The sequence below is a fragment of the Xiphias gladius genome, chromosome 13, assembly GCF_016859285.1.
Source record: "Xiphias gladius isolate SHS-SW01 ecotype Sanya breed wild chromosome 13, ASM1685928v1, whole genome shotgun sequence".
In the NCBI taxonomy this organism is placed as follows: domain Eukaryota; kingdom Metazoa; phylum Chordata; class Actinopteri; order Istiophoriformes; family Xiphiidae; genus Xiphias; species Xiphias gladius.
In genome coordinates, this window is record NC_053412.1 from 12,806,519 (window position 1) to 12,823,153 (window position 16,635).

The window sequence follows — 16,635 nt, forward strand, 5'->3', positions numbered from 1 at the left end:
GGTTTAGTATAGTTCTTATGAACAGACTGCCTCGGCTAATACCTTGAATCCCATGATGAAGGTGCTCAGTGTGTCCAGTACAGTCAGACAGACCTCTGTGGACACATTGGCCTCCAGCAGGCACTGGCTGCTCACATCTGCTTCTGTATGAGAGTACACTGCACAAAAAGCACAGGCAAAAGGTCACTGTTAGAGATATCATTTTATTGGAGTAATAAATACGACTGGCAGAAACACAGCACATGATATACTGGGTTTGGTTGCTTTTTTGATAAGTGTGAGTGACTTAAGGATTATTTGCCAAGTGCTTATATAGTCATTTATGGAAGGAGAAACTGTATGTTCAGTGATCTTTATCGCTACTATCACTGGCTGCCAATAGAGGTCAGCAAAATGCCCAGGAAAAACTGATGCCCAGAGCCCGGAGGTACTAATTTTTCCAGGTTAACACAATTTTATTCAGCTAAAACTGGTTTGTTAATGTTCGATGGAATGATGTGAATATTACCTCATATTTTAAAAAACGATTAAAAGATTTAAAAGGGAAAAAGGGAAGGTTGTGTATATGATGGGAGGAGGTCCATCAGTCAGCTTCTTCCTGCACTGCCCAACAATTCTGGTGAAAGGTAGCGAAAAGTTTGCTCATTTGTTCACATTTTTGAAAATCTGCATCATGAGAAGTCCCGGTGCTGTGGCTGCTAACGCTTCCTGTTCGCACTGTGCGGACAGTGACCCCTGGATTACTTCGATACCGAAGAGAAGGTCTAGATTGGATCTGAAGTTGTAAGGGGCGTCTTTTGACTATGATTTCTAAAAGGATTTGTGGATGTTTACCACTGCCACCACTCTAAAGAGTGACTTCCACTGATTGTAGCCATGTGTGTATGATATCTGTGTGTCAAATTATGCAAAATGTGCAAGAGAGGAAAATATAATATTACTGCACGGCTGTCTGCATCTGTTTGGAGCACATTATCTTTTCAAGTGCGACTATGGTATTCTTTTATGTCGCTACTATTTGTCCTACAAAAGTCATCCGTAAAGTTAAGGCCGGAGGGGCTTACTGTTGTTGAAGGTGTGAGCATTCTCCAGAGTTCCCAGCTGCTGTAGGCGGGCGTGCAGGATCCCTGCCCTGTTACGAGACACAGGCAGAGTCAGAGACTTCCTGTCCGGAGCCACAGGCCCTGTCCCCTCCTGGCTCCTGTCGGGGGGAAGAGAGACATCATTCCCTGGTGAGTTTGGATGTCAGTTACACTGTTGCCACAAGACAGCAAGGTTAATACATAGACACAGAGGCACAAAAAGAATGAGATGCAGGAATTAGCAGTAAATAAAAATACGGCAGATTCATCATTTGCTAGAATGTAATGGGGTTTTAAAACTTTGCTAATGAAGACAAATGGCAGCATCATGCACTTAATTAAGAAATGTAAGAAAAAAGACAGCAATCTCTTACCCCTGCAAGAGGGGCCTGGGGCCGGGACATTAGCCACAAAACAACTTGCCAGCAGTGTAAGAAAAAGGGGTTAAAAGGAGTAAGAAGTTATGTTTGTATGTCTGTGCTCAGGTGTAAGTCGTATTGGTGCACAGATGATAAAACATTATTGGTTTCAGTTCAGGAGCAAATTCAGAATAGCAGTATGTGACATCATCCATTTCCTTGAACGGCGCAACGTGTACGCTACCTGGCGATGAATCTCTTCCCCATGTATCTGAACTGATGGAGGCAGACTCTGCGGGACAAACACAACCAGTGGAGCTCAGTGAGAGACCAGTACTGCAACCAACACCCTGCGTTCAAGTCAAATTCTCCGGCTGCGTTTACTTTATTTGACACGAGCTCCTACGTCCGGCAAAGACGTGCAGTGGCAAAGAGAAACAAAGTCAGTGAATTCTAATAGTCTGGGACCACGTTCTATCGGTAGAACAAATAGTGTGAGTCTCCTGTTTTCTACAAAGGACGGAGGATTTTAGGACAGGTCAGTTTACTCGTCAAACTGTTGTATAATGTCCTCTGTGCCTCTGACGGGAGTTCTCGGAGAACTCCAAATATCAAATAAAAAAATCCAATGAAAGACAATATGCAGTTACATTATGAAAATTGCAGGATTGGGTGCTTTTGGAGATTGATATCTCAGCCCCCGGCTTTTTCAATTTTGACCATTCTTTGTTTTTAATCTGTCTCTTGTAAACCTCCCAACTTGGTGGAAGTTGCTGAGGTTGTGTTTTGCAAAGCCATAAATGATAGAAGAAAGTGCTTTATTGTGTCAGTGTGTATTCTGTGTTGTTTGGTGTGTATTTTCCTATGGAGTTTTGAGTTTTGTACTGTTCTGTTACATTTTCTTGTCGTTTTAAGCATTTTAATGACCCATCTGGGGAAATACAAACTTGCTTGAAACAATTGCTACTAATTATTCCCAATTGTGATTGCACCCAAGTCTTACTCTCAATCACACATGCATGAAATCATAAAGAGGTTGTCTAGTTCTGTACTTACTCTATTAATGTAAAGAAGTCCATTAGTTCTGAGGAAGCTGCTTTGTTCCAGTAAGCAAAAAGGGCCTCTGAGAGTGACAAAATTGAAAGAAATAGTAAGAATAGATTTACTCTAGGCATGTTGTTAATATTAACTTGTGTCAAAATCAAGCACAACAGACTCTCCTACCCTCTGACATGCTCTTGAGAATATGCAGAAAGCACATGAGCAGGTTTTTGATCTCTTCCCGGTCCAGTTTGTCGCAGCGCAGCACAGTGCTGCCCAGAGCCGACGCACACTGGTTCTGACGCAGAGGAAGGAAGCGCAGAGAGACGGAGAAAAAAAATGGGAGAGAAAAAGTGCTGGTTATCAGACGCCGGCGTTGCAGAAAAAGTCAAAACTTCAAAGAGATAAAGAACATCACTCAGTCAGGCCAAATTTCAGAGATGAGAAATGTAAAGTGTTTTCCTTGGAGGGGAAAAGTACACAAGCGTGAAAAAAAAGTAACAGTTGCAGAAGCAGTTCTGTGCTTTGAGATAGCAACATCAATTGGAGGTTTGAAGAAATACATTTACGGCTACATTATAGCATCCGAGGGAATGAGTGAAGAAGGCTACGAGGTCAGTTCAACCTCTGCATCCGTAACAGCACACAGACACTCCCCCGTGTGGGACACGCAGCAGAGGAGACTGTTGGGAGGATTTTGGACATATTGTACAGATATGTGCAAACCACAGAGTTCTCATTGTTTCGGTCTCTACAGTGGAATTTACAGAGACAACAAGCATCAAATCTGGTTTACTGAAACAAATTACAGTTTGCTGGACTTTTGCTGTACAATTCTGGCCAAAAGCTGCTGGAGGAGAGGTCACAAAGGTCAAACAGAATACTTGTATAGGTATGTTTTCCTCATGACTTCCATCCGCACTCTGGCCTGCAGCGTGCCTGTCATTATCGCTGTCGCGCGGCGGGTCAGGCCGGGGCACCGTGAGGAGCGAGAAGTCCATGGTGACCCGCTTGGTCGCGCAGCTCAGAGGTGGGACTCGGCCCTCGGGGTCCAAGGGGAGAGGGGGCACGTTGACTGAGTGCCTCCGAGTAAATCTCTCCTTTTGGTGGAGTTGGGACAATACAGAGCAAGGAGAAGGGGTGTGGGAGCTCTGGAGGAAGGGGGTTGGGAGGAGAAGCACGGGCGTCCAAGGGTGCAGATAATACAGTTAACATGAAAGTAATCGGTACGCTGCTTAACCTCTTGACCTGAAGAGCAAATTTCATTCACCTTTATAAACTGATGAAGAAGTGCAATATGCAATATGTATGTAAATAAATACATGGATAATGTATACACAAATAGGGACAAAAACATAGTTCCTTCAATACATTAAAACTGAAAACCAAGCAGCAAGTCCAGCCCTTTGAAACAGCAGCTGACCTTTTTAAGTATGTCGTTATCACTAATACTGCAAATGTAGAACTGATAGCAGTAGGACAGATAAAGGAAATAAATTTTACAACACCTCCAATGGGAAAGGGCGCATGAAATGTTGGACAGAAGATAGCCAACTAGCTTTGAAGCCTCATGCTGGCTTCGAGTAAACTTTGGAATACATTTTCAGACAGAGCAAGGACTGTCGACTTGTTGGAATCACATTAGGAAGGAAATCTTTAAATGGCCTTTATGAACATTAGTAATTATTACAGCAAGAAAAACATGTTCCACTGTTCATATGGACAGACAAACCTAAGCTAAGTGGAACTGTCCTTTCGTAGTGCCGTTTTGGAAAGAGGTGAAAAACCTTGAAGGGTAACAACCAACCTCCACCTCAATCCCCCACAAATGTGTCTGTCAGGGGAAAAATCTCCCTCTTTTGTATTTTCAATCTCTGAATTATTATGCTGCAGGGACGTTTTTGACACAGTGCACATTGTCCAAATGTTAGGATGAATAAAAACCAGAAAACCCCAAATTATTGCAAAGGAAGTAGTCACTCAACGGATCTTTCATGCATCCACGTACCTTCTCCAGGGAATTGGTCTTGTCACTGCTCTTGTCCAGGCTGTTTCCGGAGTCGGTGGAGACGAGGGAGCCTCGGGAGTCTGCGTGGTGAACTGAGCTGACATTGGGAGTGGAGCTGTGAGGGGACGCTGCAGGGATAGAGCACACAAAAAAAAATACAAGTTTGTTGTCTGTCAGGAGATGGGATGAATCTGCAGTGTACAAGTTAACACGGGGAAGAGCGTGTTGCCGCCACAAAAAAACAAAACAAAAAAACAATCATTTCTGGTGAAAAACAGGCGTGTGGTGCATCTTCTGTAAATTTAAATAAGCCTTGGCTTGCACTCTCAAAGACAGTACATCTTTTGCTCATTACTAAGATTTTACCAGAGAATTTCAGCTGTATTAGTTGGGACTATGTGCTTATCATTGATAATGTGGAGGAAGGAGTCACCTGTTCCAGAGATGACCCCAAACACATCTTTGTGGAGAGCACTCTCTATGCAGCTCCCGGGTTTCTGATGAGTCACCATGGAGTTTGGCACCAGAGAGTCCTCCCTCGCCTTCTTGGACAGAAAGCAGGGAAGCATTAGAGAGCGTTGATTGTGAAAACACAATAAAAGCATGCTTTCAGCTCGGGATGAAACACTAAAATTGCTTTGGAAACGTTCAAGCGAGGGACTTGTTGAGTTGTCATTAACCCAGCTCAAAATGAATGTTTAGGAGAGAGAGGAGGTCTGGCATTTGCTGGGATTTGGAGACAAAAGCTGCTATTCACTCTCCTACCACTGGGTGTCAGGCTTACATTGTGGTTGCTGAGGGGCGCTGACTCCTTGACGTCCAGTCTGTGGACATTCTCCTGGAGCAGGCCAAACAGAGGTAGGTAAAGGGTGGCAAGTCTGGACTGCTGGCTCTGGAATGACATACAGAAGGTGGTCATGAATCGCGAAGTCGCACAAATTCTGACAGAAGTCCAGCTGGTAAGAAATTTAGGAGGCTCTGAGAGTTGGGTGGTGCCAAATAGAGGCCTACGCTGTACCAAAGGGGGTTTTTTTTTCCCCAATGTATATGACACCTGACTCAATCTTTGAAAAAAAACCCCCAAAAACGGGGTATTCAAAGTGCAGGTAAGGTGGTCGAGAGCTGTCGAACTCACTTTCGCAGCATAGCGGTCGTCGAATGTGTGTTTGATCATCAGCCCCTTGAGCACCTGGATGGCGATCTGACGGATCTCTCGGAACTCCTGAAGGGCCCCCCCAACCTCCCTGAGCAGCAGCCCCACCAGGAAATGGTCTCGACAGAAGTCATCAGTCAGAGAGTAGTCCAGCTGGAGATCTGCAGCAGGCAATCGATCGGAAGAGATAACTTAAAAGTTAAAAGATATGAAGCCGTCCAACAGAACAGGATGGAGAGGACAAGCATGATATCAATTGCACTCTATTTAGATGAAAATGATGTTTGTCTTTTGTTTTTGTTTTTTTTTTTACCTTGGAACCTCTGTATTCTGCCTTTTCCAAAGGGCATGGGCAGATTAAGAGGAACATAATGCTCATGGTTGCAAACAACCCGCAGGAACTCAAACTTGAACTCATACAACGTCTGGGAGGAATACAAGAGAAAATACCTTTTAGGGAGGCTTTTATATGGCTTTGAATTAGCTTCAACTTCATGTTTAATAACGTGGGTAAAACCCATTAAAGAAAAGGTAGCAGCAGGGTCTTATAACCTTGGGGTCTCCAGGCACAAAGCAGTTCATGTAGTTGTTGATCTGCTTGAATATGAAGCCTCTGTCCATGAAGGTGAAGCAGCGCTGGGTGAAGAGGGAAAAATACAAACCCATCAAACTCCAACTCAAACTCCAACTCATCTGATTATGAAATGACAATGCCGCATTGCAGGTGTGGCAGGAGTGCCAACCTTGATGAAAACTGCCAGGCTGTGGTTGGCATTACAAGCTGCGTCCAGGTTGTCTTTGTATTTCTGGGTGATTTGTGGCATCAGCATGTTGACCAGAGTCTCCACTGCATGGTAGAAGGATGCAGAAAAACGCTGGTTCCTAGAGAGCTGGACAAAAGGGAAACAAAGAGAGAAGGGGGAGGCGATTAAGGCTCGGAGGAAAGGGGTTTAAAGAAAAGAGGAGAGGACTAAAACAAGGCCTACCTTGACCTTTCCACTCTCCATGAGATAATGAGCCACTGATTTCGCCAGAGCTTCAAAGAAGTACCATGAGTGCTGCAACACAAACACAAAGTCAGCGAAAGAAAAACTGTCACACTAAATGTGTGAGGGTTAAGTTACAACATGCTAAAAAAATTCAGTTAAGCTCTGCTTTAGTGCTCAACAGACATTGTGTAGGAAAATGTATCATTGTTCTGTGTGGGATGGGACAACAAATGAGAAAGCCAAAAAAGAGCAACACTGCCATATAAAGGCAAAAAGCAGTAGCTACATATTTCGTAAAAAACTTTACTGTTATAATCATATAAAATGCTAAGCATAGAAATGTAAATGTATTATATATCTATAAATGTATTATTTAGAAACGGACTTTTTCCAAGCTGTTATCTGTAATTGTAAAAAATCCAATTTGACGAACTGACATCTTGGTAAGGCCAGGTAGTAGGCAGCTAAGTCCATGGTAGTGAAAACAGAAAAAACTGCTGAACTAGTCCTGCCAAAAGGTAATTAGCTAGCTTAACAGTGTAGCAGTTATAATAATCAGTGCCACTGACTGATGGAATTCATCTTCTCTGGTCTGGTAAAACTACCTTTAAATGTAGTAAATTGTACATATATAGATATTAAAAGCGGGTGGACAGACACATAGCAAAACAGAGAAAATTTGATTTCATTCCTATGAGCTTCCTGCATAGAGATCTTAGATTTGCAGAACTGGTGAAGTCATGATTATTATTATTATTATTGTTATTATTATTATTATTGTTGATATTTAGAGACTACGATTTTAATTGCTTTTGCTGAAAACTGTCCAAAAGCCGTAGTGCTGAGTGCCGTACCTGCATTTTTTAGGTCATGTATGTGCTATATGTATGTGCTAACACGTGTTATCTGTTTTGTTATTACTCTTATTTTTACTGTTTTCAAATGTTTTAATCCTGGTTCATCTACATGCAGCACTTTGCAACTTCCGGAACCCGCTGAATAAACGGTCTGTAATGGTTTTTGGGAGGAGAAGATAATCTGCCTAAAGTAAAAAGCACAGGATGAAGACATTACAGCTTTTCCACCTGTTTGTCAGCCAGCCTGAAAACTTTCAACCCATTTCTCAGTTTCTCTACCTACTGCTCTCTGCCTTTGGAAGGCAGAATAGCTCTGTATGTAGGTTACCTTCAGCAGCTTGTTGCTAGTTAGGAAGTCGGTAGATGGCTTGAGTATGGCTGTCATGGCTTTAGCCAGCTCCTCGTGAACCGTTTTTACATTGGTGGATGAATAAGGCTCTGGCTTAAACACGAACTGAGGGTAAAGAGGGAGGAAAAAAACCCTTATTATATCATCTTAATTTTTACTGAAAACACATGTCTGGATATCGTCAGCCTAAATATAATTTTAAAAAAAAGACTGCACCTTGACATAAGACCTCAGGTAATGCTCAAGTCCCTCTTCATGGCACTGTGCTACAACATGAACCATCACCCTGAGGAGGAAGAAAGATAAACAGATAACATTAAAACAATAACATTAAGATATAAAAGAATAAGAAAGGAGGATGTGAGGCTTGCTAGAGGGAACAAATGAAATATAGACATATAGATAAACCTTTATTAACTTTAAGGCACTGCCACCTCATTTAAACTCTTCCTACAGAGCTTTAAAGCCGGAAACTGGGCAATTCATACGTGTGTGTGTGTGTGTGCGCGCGTGTGCGCACGCGTGCACGTGGCTTGCCTGGTCACGTTGACAGCCACATCCTCGTGTGTGGCTCTGGTTAGGACACAGAACAGCTGGTTGAGGATGGTGGGCAGAAAGTTGACCATCACATGACCCTCCATTGCATGGAGACTCTTGGGGTGGAAGGGTGGAAGTAAGGAAAAAAAAAAAAAAAAAAAAAAAAAGCTGGATGTCAGACGAAAGATTGTATTTGATGGAGCATGAAGAAAAAGGGTGTGTTCCATTTTCTTTGGGGCATTGGAAATAAATGGAGCTCTGCATACCTTCAGGTATTTGACCAGCTCCCCCTCTGAAGCCTGTTCTGACACCTCCATGCTTTGACAGTGATTGAAGAAGTTGTGCAAGTGCTGGTCCTAAAGAAAACACGTTATTCCAATTCATATTTCTCTTTTATTTGATTTTGATGGCGTTTAGCCGGAACATCCTGCGATGACATGAGGTATATGGACATAATTAAATGGATGTGTGTGTATATACCTGAGTGTAAACTGTGGACACAAGATGAGTTGAGACTTTGAACAGGGGTTTTCCTCCATCTACCCATTTCAGCTCTGAGCCAGAGTGCTGCAATAACAAGCGGGCAATAATCACTGTACTGGATACTGAATACAAGCTGCACTGGACCGATGAATAAGAAAACCTGCATGTATAAAATGCCAATGCATATACAACATGATAATACATTAAATATTTAAATTATTTTCCACATACAACTGGTTCACTATTTATAATTTTTGCCATTTGCAAGACAAACACAAAAAGGCTTTGTAGAACAGAGTTCTTGTGAAAAAAAGGCAACAACTCACACTTTTGTCCTCCTGGCTCTGCAACACAAATGCCAAGTGTTGTTCTTGTCAACTGTTCTCGCCAGTTTCTTATCGCACCTTTAGTGAGCCAGCGGGGTCCTTTTTGCCTGCCTTCCCTTCTTGGTTTCTATGCAGTCCTACCTCATTGTACTGCATCTTGTCTTTAATTAAAGGCCTACTTAACAGGCCTATCTACCCTCCACGGCCTGCATTTAGATGCACACTCACCTATTTGTTGTAAGTTGACTCAGCATTCAGCAGGTTGTTAAACTTTTAGATCGTTTAAATACATGAAATCTTTTTTACAAGTCAAAGATTAGTAAAAAAATAAGGCCCTTAAAAATATACGTTCATGCAGAATACAGTTTAGTTTCAAATGAAAAAATTGATGTTACAAAGATTGTAGAACAATTGCAATAAAAATTTAATGTATGAGCTGCCTTAAGAGAAATCTTGAATTATTTAAAGAGTGAAACCACAGATACAAAATGGTTTTGTGTGTTTATTTTTGCGAATGATGTCCTACCAAACCAAAGTGCTCATTTTAAGAAAACTGCCTCTTACAGATGCAGTTGAATTTGAAAGCATCGTGCACAAAGTGCTTATCTGATGAACCACTCTTGTATACATTATACAACAGTTTTCATTAAATTTACGATAACCTTATTAGCCCTGCATCAATGAGACTAAGGGACCTTAGTGGTAACATGCTATTGATTGTTAGCTTTAATGGATTATATTTTTATACTGATCAGATTGGCAAGCATTTGATGTGCAAGCCTTTTGGGTTTTTATAAGCTCCCAGTCTGATCATAGTTAATAAGATTTTTATCCATTAACCACTAACTGCATCTTATTTTGGAAAAAAATTTGAGATGTCTAAAGCACTTAAATCCTTGAATTTACTTCAAACCGAATACTGCAGCAAACAATGACTTGCATACAAAAAAAATAAAAAAATAAAAAAATATCCGATGTTAATAATGTTCACCTTGGTGACACCATCCTGGGAGCCCAGGTACCCGGCGGATAGATTGGCAGCCACAGGCAGCTGCTGGTCATTCATGATGACTCTGCCATCCCTCAGCAGTGGCAGCCAAGCTGAGCCCACTGTGGATGAAGAGCAGGTCCAGTCACTTGTTTTCCAAAGCAGTGTTAATAATGGCGTGGCTGACGCATTAGCATGATGATCAGAATTTTAAATATCTCCACCAACTGGGGATACTCGTAAAAAAAAAAGTATGCCTGTATCAAACGGTTTTTTGTCCACATTATTGCCCACAGAAGCGATGACTAAAAGTTCCTACCTGGAGTCTCCACTAGGTCTTTCTTCTTGCTGTTGCTATCACAGCTAACATGAAAGAAGGTGAAGAGCAGGTGGTGCTTCTCATGCAGCTGGGTGGGCAGCTCTATCTTTATCTGAAGGTGGGAAAAACACAGATTCTAGGGGTTGGTTCCCTGACTTAGAGGAAGCTTTGTCCAGGAAAACGAAAGTGGAAAATGCCCGCAGGGCATTTCCAGTGAGGATTCAATGAAGAGTTGAGCTGAGCTAGGACAACAAGAGAAGGGGTGAGAGGTACCTCCACACTTCAAGACACACTGCTTTCAAAAAAACAACATTTTGACTCTGAGCATATGTTATAGAGCATATTTGTGTCTCTCCACTGATGTGTTTTAGCCATTAATCAGCCGCAAAAAGAATATTACAATATCCAGTATACTAATAACACTCTGATAATGAGTAGCATGAACAAAAACATCACCTCATTGTAGAACTCAGGGTTCTGCTGGTGGTGCAGGATGGCTGCATACGCCTGCTTCGTGAATAGGGGACTTCCTGGACGACCGTAGATGCACTGCAGTAGATGCAGAACACAGGAGATAATCAAACACGAGCAAAACACGAGTGTATGTTTTTAAACATAGTCACCACAACGTGGTTTAGTGAATGAGGTTCAAGTTGTTTGTTTGCAGAGGTGGGACAAAAATCATATCATAATATTCTCTTCAGAATATCATCATAATCACGGCTTGCTGATTTACTGAGAGATTTTTTTAGATTTTAGTATTTTTATTGGCAGATTTCACCCCAGCAGCCTGTTCATTTCAGTAGTTGTTGGAAAATTCTCTCAATCTGTGAGCCGCTGTAATATTCTCTAGTCTAATATCTCAATGATTGTCATTCCCTTGACCGCCTCACATTATTACTCATGGACAGCTGCGCTTTAGAAAGACATTTCTCAGCATCTACCTTCACGTGGCCTAAACCAGTCCCTCTTTATTTCTGTCACCGTACAGTGCTGGTGCGATGACCCGTCATTGATGGATGAACTATTATCATTTTCTAAATTATTTTTGGCCCTCTAATAAGTTTGCACAGTTAGAGTTAGGTTTTCCAAACCCACTTGGAAAATTCTTAGGAACAAGCCTCACAGAAAAAAAGTCAGAGAATTTTAGGACAAGAATACGAAAATGTTCTATGAGGCCCATTGTTTTTGAAGTAACAAGTAAGTCTCAAGTCCTGATTATAAAGCCCAACACCAACATATCCCATGTCAGGGCCTACATGTCACTAAATCAAGTTCCAAGACCAGATGGACTCACTGGTGTAGTCCAAATACTAGACCAGTGAGTACCAAATCAAGACCAACAGTTCCCAAATCAAGTATTAAGTCAAGACCAACAAGGCCCAAGTCAAGTCCCACGTAAAGACTGCCCAAGTCAAATTCCAAGTCAAGACCAGCGAGTGCCAAGTCAAGACCAACGAGTCAAAACCAACAAGTCCCAAGTCAAAAATCAGCAAGTCAAAAGTCAAGTCCCAAGTTAAGGCAAAGGTAAAGACCGACGCCCAGGTCAATAGCAATAGGACAAAATTAAAGTCCAAGGTCCCAGTTAAGACCAGCAAGGCAAATGTCAAGTCACAACTCAAGACCAACAAATCAAAAGTCAAGACCAACAAGTCCCAAGTCAAAACCAACGGGTTCCAAGTCCAAAACTGTTTCCAAGACATTAGAGTCATGACTAATGTCTGACTCAAGTCCATGTCACGTTGAATTTAGTCAATACCTCTGTTGGTTTGAATTTTGTCATTTTAACTTCTGCTTCAGCACTATGCAAACAACTGATATGAAACTGTTCAGACTATTTTTTACATGATCCGTTAATGCACCTTCAGTGGCCGGGCTTCATCCTCATCAGAATCCTTGAATTCAATGCAAACAGCGATATTCCTTGCCTGAACAGGGGAGACAAAAGGAAAAAAAAAAGGCAGATTATAATGGAAAAGCAGTCACTAGTTCCGCGACATCCCCCACTGGTCTAGAACCAGACACTTTTAAATTCTGTACCTCTCTGTGTCCATTTCAGATGTCCATTAGTTTCGATAAAAATAGGGAAAATATATCAGGGAAAAGGATTGCCAGCTCTCATTTAAAATAAAAGAGGGCAAAAAGACCAATGGAGGAGAGAAGGCAGGTTGGGTTCCTATATGGAGCTGACCTAGTGAAAAAATAACATCCCACTATTAATGTATTAATCAGAAGCTGGTGCTCTGGGCAACGATAATTCTATCCAGCTCTGGTGCTTGGCTGAAAGAGCTTGAGGCGGTTCCCAGTTGTGCCATAGGCGAAACAGCAACACAAAATTTTGAGGATAAGAGAATGCCTGCCAAAAAAAGCATAAGTCATACAATAGGGTCTAAAAGGCTGAGAAATGTGGTCTCAGACTTTTGGACTCCACTGTGTGTTTTGAAATGATATTTTAAGTTGCAAGTAAAGGATAAAATATTGATTGTGCAGATCATGTAACCACCATCAGAAAAGCTAAAAATTAAAGATATAGCCTCTGTATACATTGGTGTGCATCCTTACTTTATGTACCTTAGCGAAAGATTTCTGCCCATCATACTTGAGGTGTTTTGGGTAGACATAGAGGTGGTTTTTATAGATGGTGAACGGTTGGGAGCACTTAGCGATGTAGGGTACAAACTCCTCCACCTCCAGGAGAGCGCTGCCAGGCCCATTGCCCTCAAATTTCCGCACAGGGATGTAGGAGGAGGTGACACAATCTGCGGGCAGTACAGGGTTCAAGCTTAAAGTCTTGTGATTATAAACAAATGGTTAAAAGTGATTTTGTAAATATTTAGAAGGGTTTACTGGTTACATCCGGGGCCACACTGTCAATAGTTACATCTAAGTTCCCTAAGAGCACAGGGAGTTTGGCCATTTTCTCTGGTCTGTTGGGAAAACAGAGATGGAATTAACAATTACAAAAATGTATCAAATCAGGTTATGGTGATATCTTAAAAAGTGGGAAAAGAGAGAGGGGGAAAAAACGGACTTTCTGAAGTCGGTAAGCAGCTTGAACATGTCCTCATCTGACAGTTTGCTGCTGTCCTGTCTGTAAAGAGCTGAGAAGCGAGCACTTTTGTCCAAAGTTCCTGACGCATCTTTGAACACAGGCCTGCAAAGAAAGAAAAAAAAAACCCTTGAATTTACTGGAGAAAGAGTAGGTTTCATTTCTACACTAGTGGCTTAAAGATTTGTGACTACAAATAGGCTGCCTTTCCTTTGACAGTTTCCATTCAGTTTATATGCAGTATATTAAATCTTACATCTTAAATCACTATACGGTATCATGACACAAGCTAGTAACTTCCCTTAATTCTTAGAAGCTAACGGTTTCCTTCAAAAACAGAAATCACAATTAACAGTCTATTTATTGGTACAACGGCAGTGGAAAGAGTGACTGTCTGCTGGTGGAAGCCCCTTCATTCAAGTTCAAAACCAAACTGGGTGCCGGCATATGTGGATATTTTAAATCTTGAATTAGCAATAACAAGAATGCATGGTGTTAACATTACCAGTATTAAGTTAATACATCACAAAAACTACTGTATATTGTGATATTGCTGTGTAAACTGGACTAGATGACCAGTTGATAGGTTCATTCTCTGCTGTACTGGAGTGGGATTTATTTATTTTTTACAGGGGTTATGTGCTGGACTATTTCTTGAGTTTGAGCAGGTTCGAGCTAGGAAATAATAAAAAAATAGCGAATTGTTGTTGTGTACGGATTAAACAAACAAGAGATAATGGCTTAATTAGTAAGATCTGGACATACTGGTAGGCTGATTTGGTTGCCCTGGAACACAGCCAGGCTAGCTGATTCCCCATGTTTCTGATCTTCATGCTAAGCTCGGCTAACCGGCTCATTTAACTCAGAGTAAATGAGTATATTCCCAAAAAAGGCAAACTATTCCTTCAAAGCTAGTTGACACAAAGAATTAAGACTACAGAAATACACAATGGTTTTTCATACCTTGCAGCCCATGCAAATGGCATCCTGTACTGTCCTAGTCTGCTGCAGGCTGTTTTAGCATTCTTCAGCACCTTTTGAGCCATCTAGACAAGAAAACAGGGTATGCATCTCACTAATTAATCAAGCCAGATGACTTAAGCACACTGTTGTTTATAGCCACTTCCTCATCATCTCTGCAAATGTGCATACCTTTGCCGAGTCGGAGCTCTTCATATAGGGTTCAGTGCAGTGAGTAATCCCCCCCTGCAGGACCTTCTCAATCCTGGCCACTAGGAAGATCTCGGGATGGGGGCATGTGACTGAGAACACCCCCTGTCTGGGGTATTGGAGAGCCCCCTCTGGGAGCCCACTGGCCAGCCTGTGGCCGTCCAGGAGACCATCACCTTTGCTGCCGTTGATTTGCAAATCCTGCCCGCTACCTGAGCCTGATGTCATTTGTCGGACCAAAGGATGGTTGAGATCCACGTGGAAGTCAGCTGAGATCTTTCTACTATTCTGGACGTCGAAGAGGGACAGGGCCACATAGAAAGGCTCCACCTTTGATGAAAGAGGAGAGGAAGAGAAATATTTTTGTGGTTGAAGATGAGAGCCAAACAGAAAGAGTTGGGGGAGTAAAAAAGAAAGTAGCTGTATAACTATACTGATCCTTCAATATGCACTTCTCATTTTCCATCAAGTCAAAATGTACCATTGATGTAATTCATCGTCCCATTCACTCTTTCCACTAAGAATGTCCATTACACAAACCCATTTGTGAGTGAGTATGTGTGAGTGTACCAGAGTAAATAGATGTGGTTTCCCTGCTGAGGGCTGAGTGTGGAGGATGACTCCTTCTACAGAAACAGAGACGTTGGAGAGTGACGGCAGGAAACCAACTCTCAGACTGGTGCTAATGCATGGTGGGAGGCCCAGTCTGGTTGCCATGGTAGCATCCATACCCTTAGCCAACAACACTAGTTTTTATGGGGGCCAGCTAAGTGGGCCATCTGAACTGTCCGTGATCTTCTTAACTGATTTACACCTCGTCCTCATCTGCTAAAGGGCATGTCCTGGAGTTATACTGGAAACATGTTCCTATGCTTGTAAATACATGTGCATCCAACTGACATGTGCCTTTATCTGTCAACATCGATAAAAATAGGTTGGTAAAAATAGATAAACTAACACTACTCTACTCTTTTGGCAGATTTGGCCAGACTCTATTTGACTGATGGGTTTTCACTGAAACATACATTAGTTGTTGGTCCCTCTTCATTCTCTGCAACACAGCCCTGCAGGTTAAACGACAGGTCATTGCAGCTGACCAGGACTCTCTTCCCAAACTTCTCTTCAAACTGCCGCACGTCTGGCTCGATGCCAGAAAAGTCCAGTTTCTGTGGAAATGGATGTTGTCAGAAGGTTTAAATTGCAAAAAACTTAGGTCTTGAAATCGATAAATAACAGGGGCAAAACTGACTGTGGTGCTAGTGAGAATTCAAACAACACTCATACAGATTGCCCAGAACTTTGCAGTCAGGTATTGTCTTCATTACCTGTGTGTAAGGGTCCAAAGTGAACAGCTTCAGGCGAGCTTCACTTCTCATTTTGGACTCAATGTCTCTGGCGGTCTGTTAAAAACAAAGCAAAAAATGTGATTCAAAATCATTGTATACCATACGTTGTAATTCAGAAAAGAATTGGGATGGAATTGATTGTAAACTCTAATTCTCTCAGACTCAACCAACTCCTGAGAAAAATATCTGTCTCTTTAGCTGCTAAATGCTCCGCTGTGTTCGCCAGCTAGTTGCTAACTTCGTCTCTCTGCTGTCTGGTGCTGGGCAGGTAGCATACAGTGAGTCAATCGGAGCTTTCTCTCTGAAAACAGCTGTCTGCCGTAGCCAAATACAATACTGATGAGACCGAACGATACGGTGAGACTGAACCAAAACATCAAAATAACAGTACGTAAAAACCACAATAATTAGCTTAAAGATATGAAAAACCATTCTGTAGAGCTGAGAGGAACTGCAGAGCTGGGATATCATTCTCTTTGGGTTTCTCACTTCGAGTGACCCCTTTTATATTACACATAGTCGCTTGATCCAATGTTGATATAAATTATTTATTAGAGCAACTTTTAGTCCATACTATTG

At 41.9% G+C, this 16,635-nt stretch overlaps 1 protein-coding gene across 4 annotated transcripts in view; it reads right to left on the minus strand.

The window, feature by feature from the left end:
* dock9b (dedicator of cytokinesis 9b) overlaps nt 1–16,635 on the minus strand; it is a 62,827-nt gene that overhangs the window by 11,615 nt on the left and 34,577 nt on the right. For all 4 annotated transcript variants that reach the window (XM_040141894.1, XM_040141895.1, XM_040141896.1 and 1 more), the window contains exons 10-38: nt 16,036–16,110; nt 15,736–15,876; nt 14,693–15,040; nt 14,504–14,586; nt 13,523–13,645; nt 13,339–13,418; nt 13,063–13,250; nt 12,354–12,419; nt 10,948–11,040; nt 10,492–10,603; nt 10,176–10,294; nt 8,856–8,942; nt 8,642–8,731; nt 8,376–8,491; nt 8,055–8,124; nt 7,818–7,943; nt 6,630–6,701; nt 6,387–6,533; nt 6,196–6,279; nt 5,957–6,068; nt 5,626–5,804; nt 5,275–5,382; nt 4,924–5,032; nt 4,491–4,618; nt 2,666–2,780; nt 2,498–2,564; nt 1,686–1,733; nt 1,065–1,201; nt 43–158 (exon numbers count right to left, since the gene is read on the minus strand). In XM_040141894.1, coding sequence (XP_039997828.1) covers nt 43–158; nt 1,065–1,201; nt 1,686–1,733; nt 2,498–2,564; nt 2,666–2,780; nt 4,491–4,618; nt 4,924–5,032; nt 5,275–5,382; nt 5,626–5,804; nt 5,957–6,068; nt 6,196–6,279; nt 6,387–6,533; nt 6,630–6,701; nt 7,818–7,943; nt 8,055–8,124; nt 8,376–8,491; nt 8,642–8,731; nt 8,856–8,942; nt 10,176–10,294; nt 10,492–10,603; nt 10,948–11,040; nt 12,354–12,419; nt 13,063–13,250; nt 13,339–13,418; nt 13,523–13,645; nt 14,504–14,586; nt 14,693–15,040; nt 15,736–15,876; nt 16,036–16,110 — 3,339 coding nt within the window. The remainder of the gene's footprint in view (nt 1–42; nt 159–1,064; nt 1,202–1,685; nt 1,734–2,497; nt 2,565–2,665; nt 2,781–4,490; nt 4,619–4,923; nt 5,033–5,274; nt 5,383–5,625; nt 5,805–5,956; nt 6,069–6,195; nt 6,280–6,386; nt 6,534–6,629; nt 6,702–7,817; nt 7,944–8,054; nt 8,125–8,375; nt 8,492–8,641; nt 8,732–8,855; nt 8,943–10,175; nt 10,295–10,491; nt 10,604–10,947; nt 11,041–12,353; nt 12,420–13,062; nt 13,251–13,338; nt 13,419–13,522; nt 13,646–14,503; nt 14,587–14,692; nt 15,041–15,735; nt 15,877–16,035; nt 16,111–16,635) is intronic.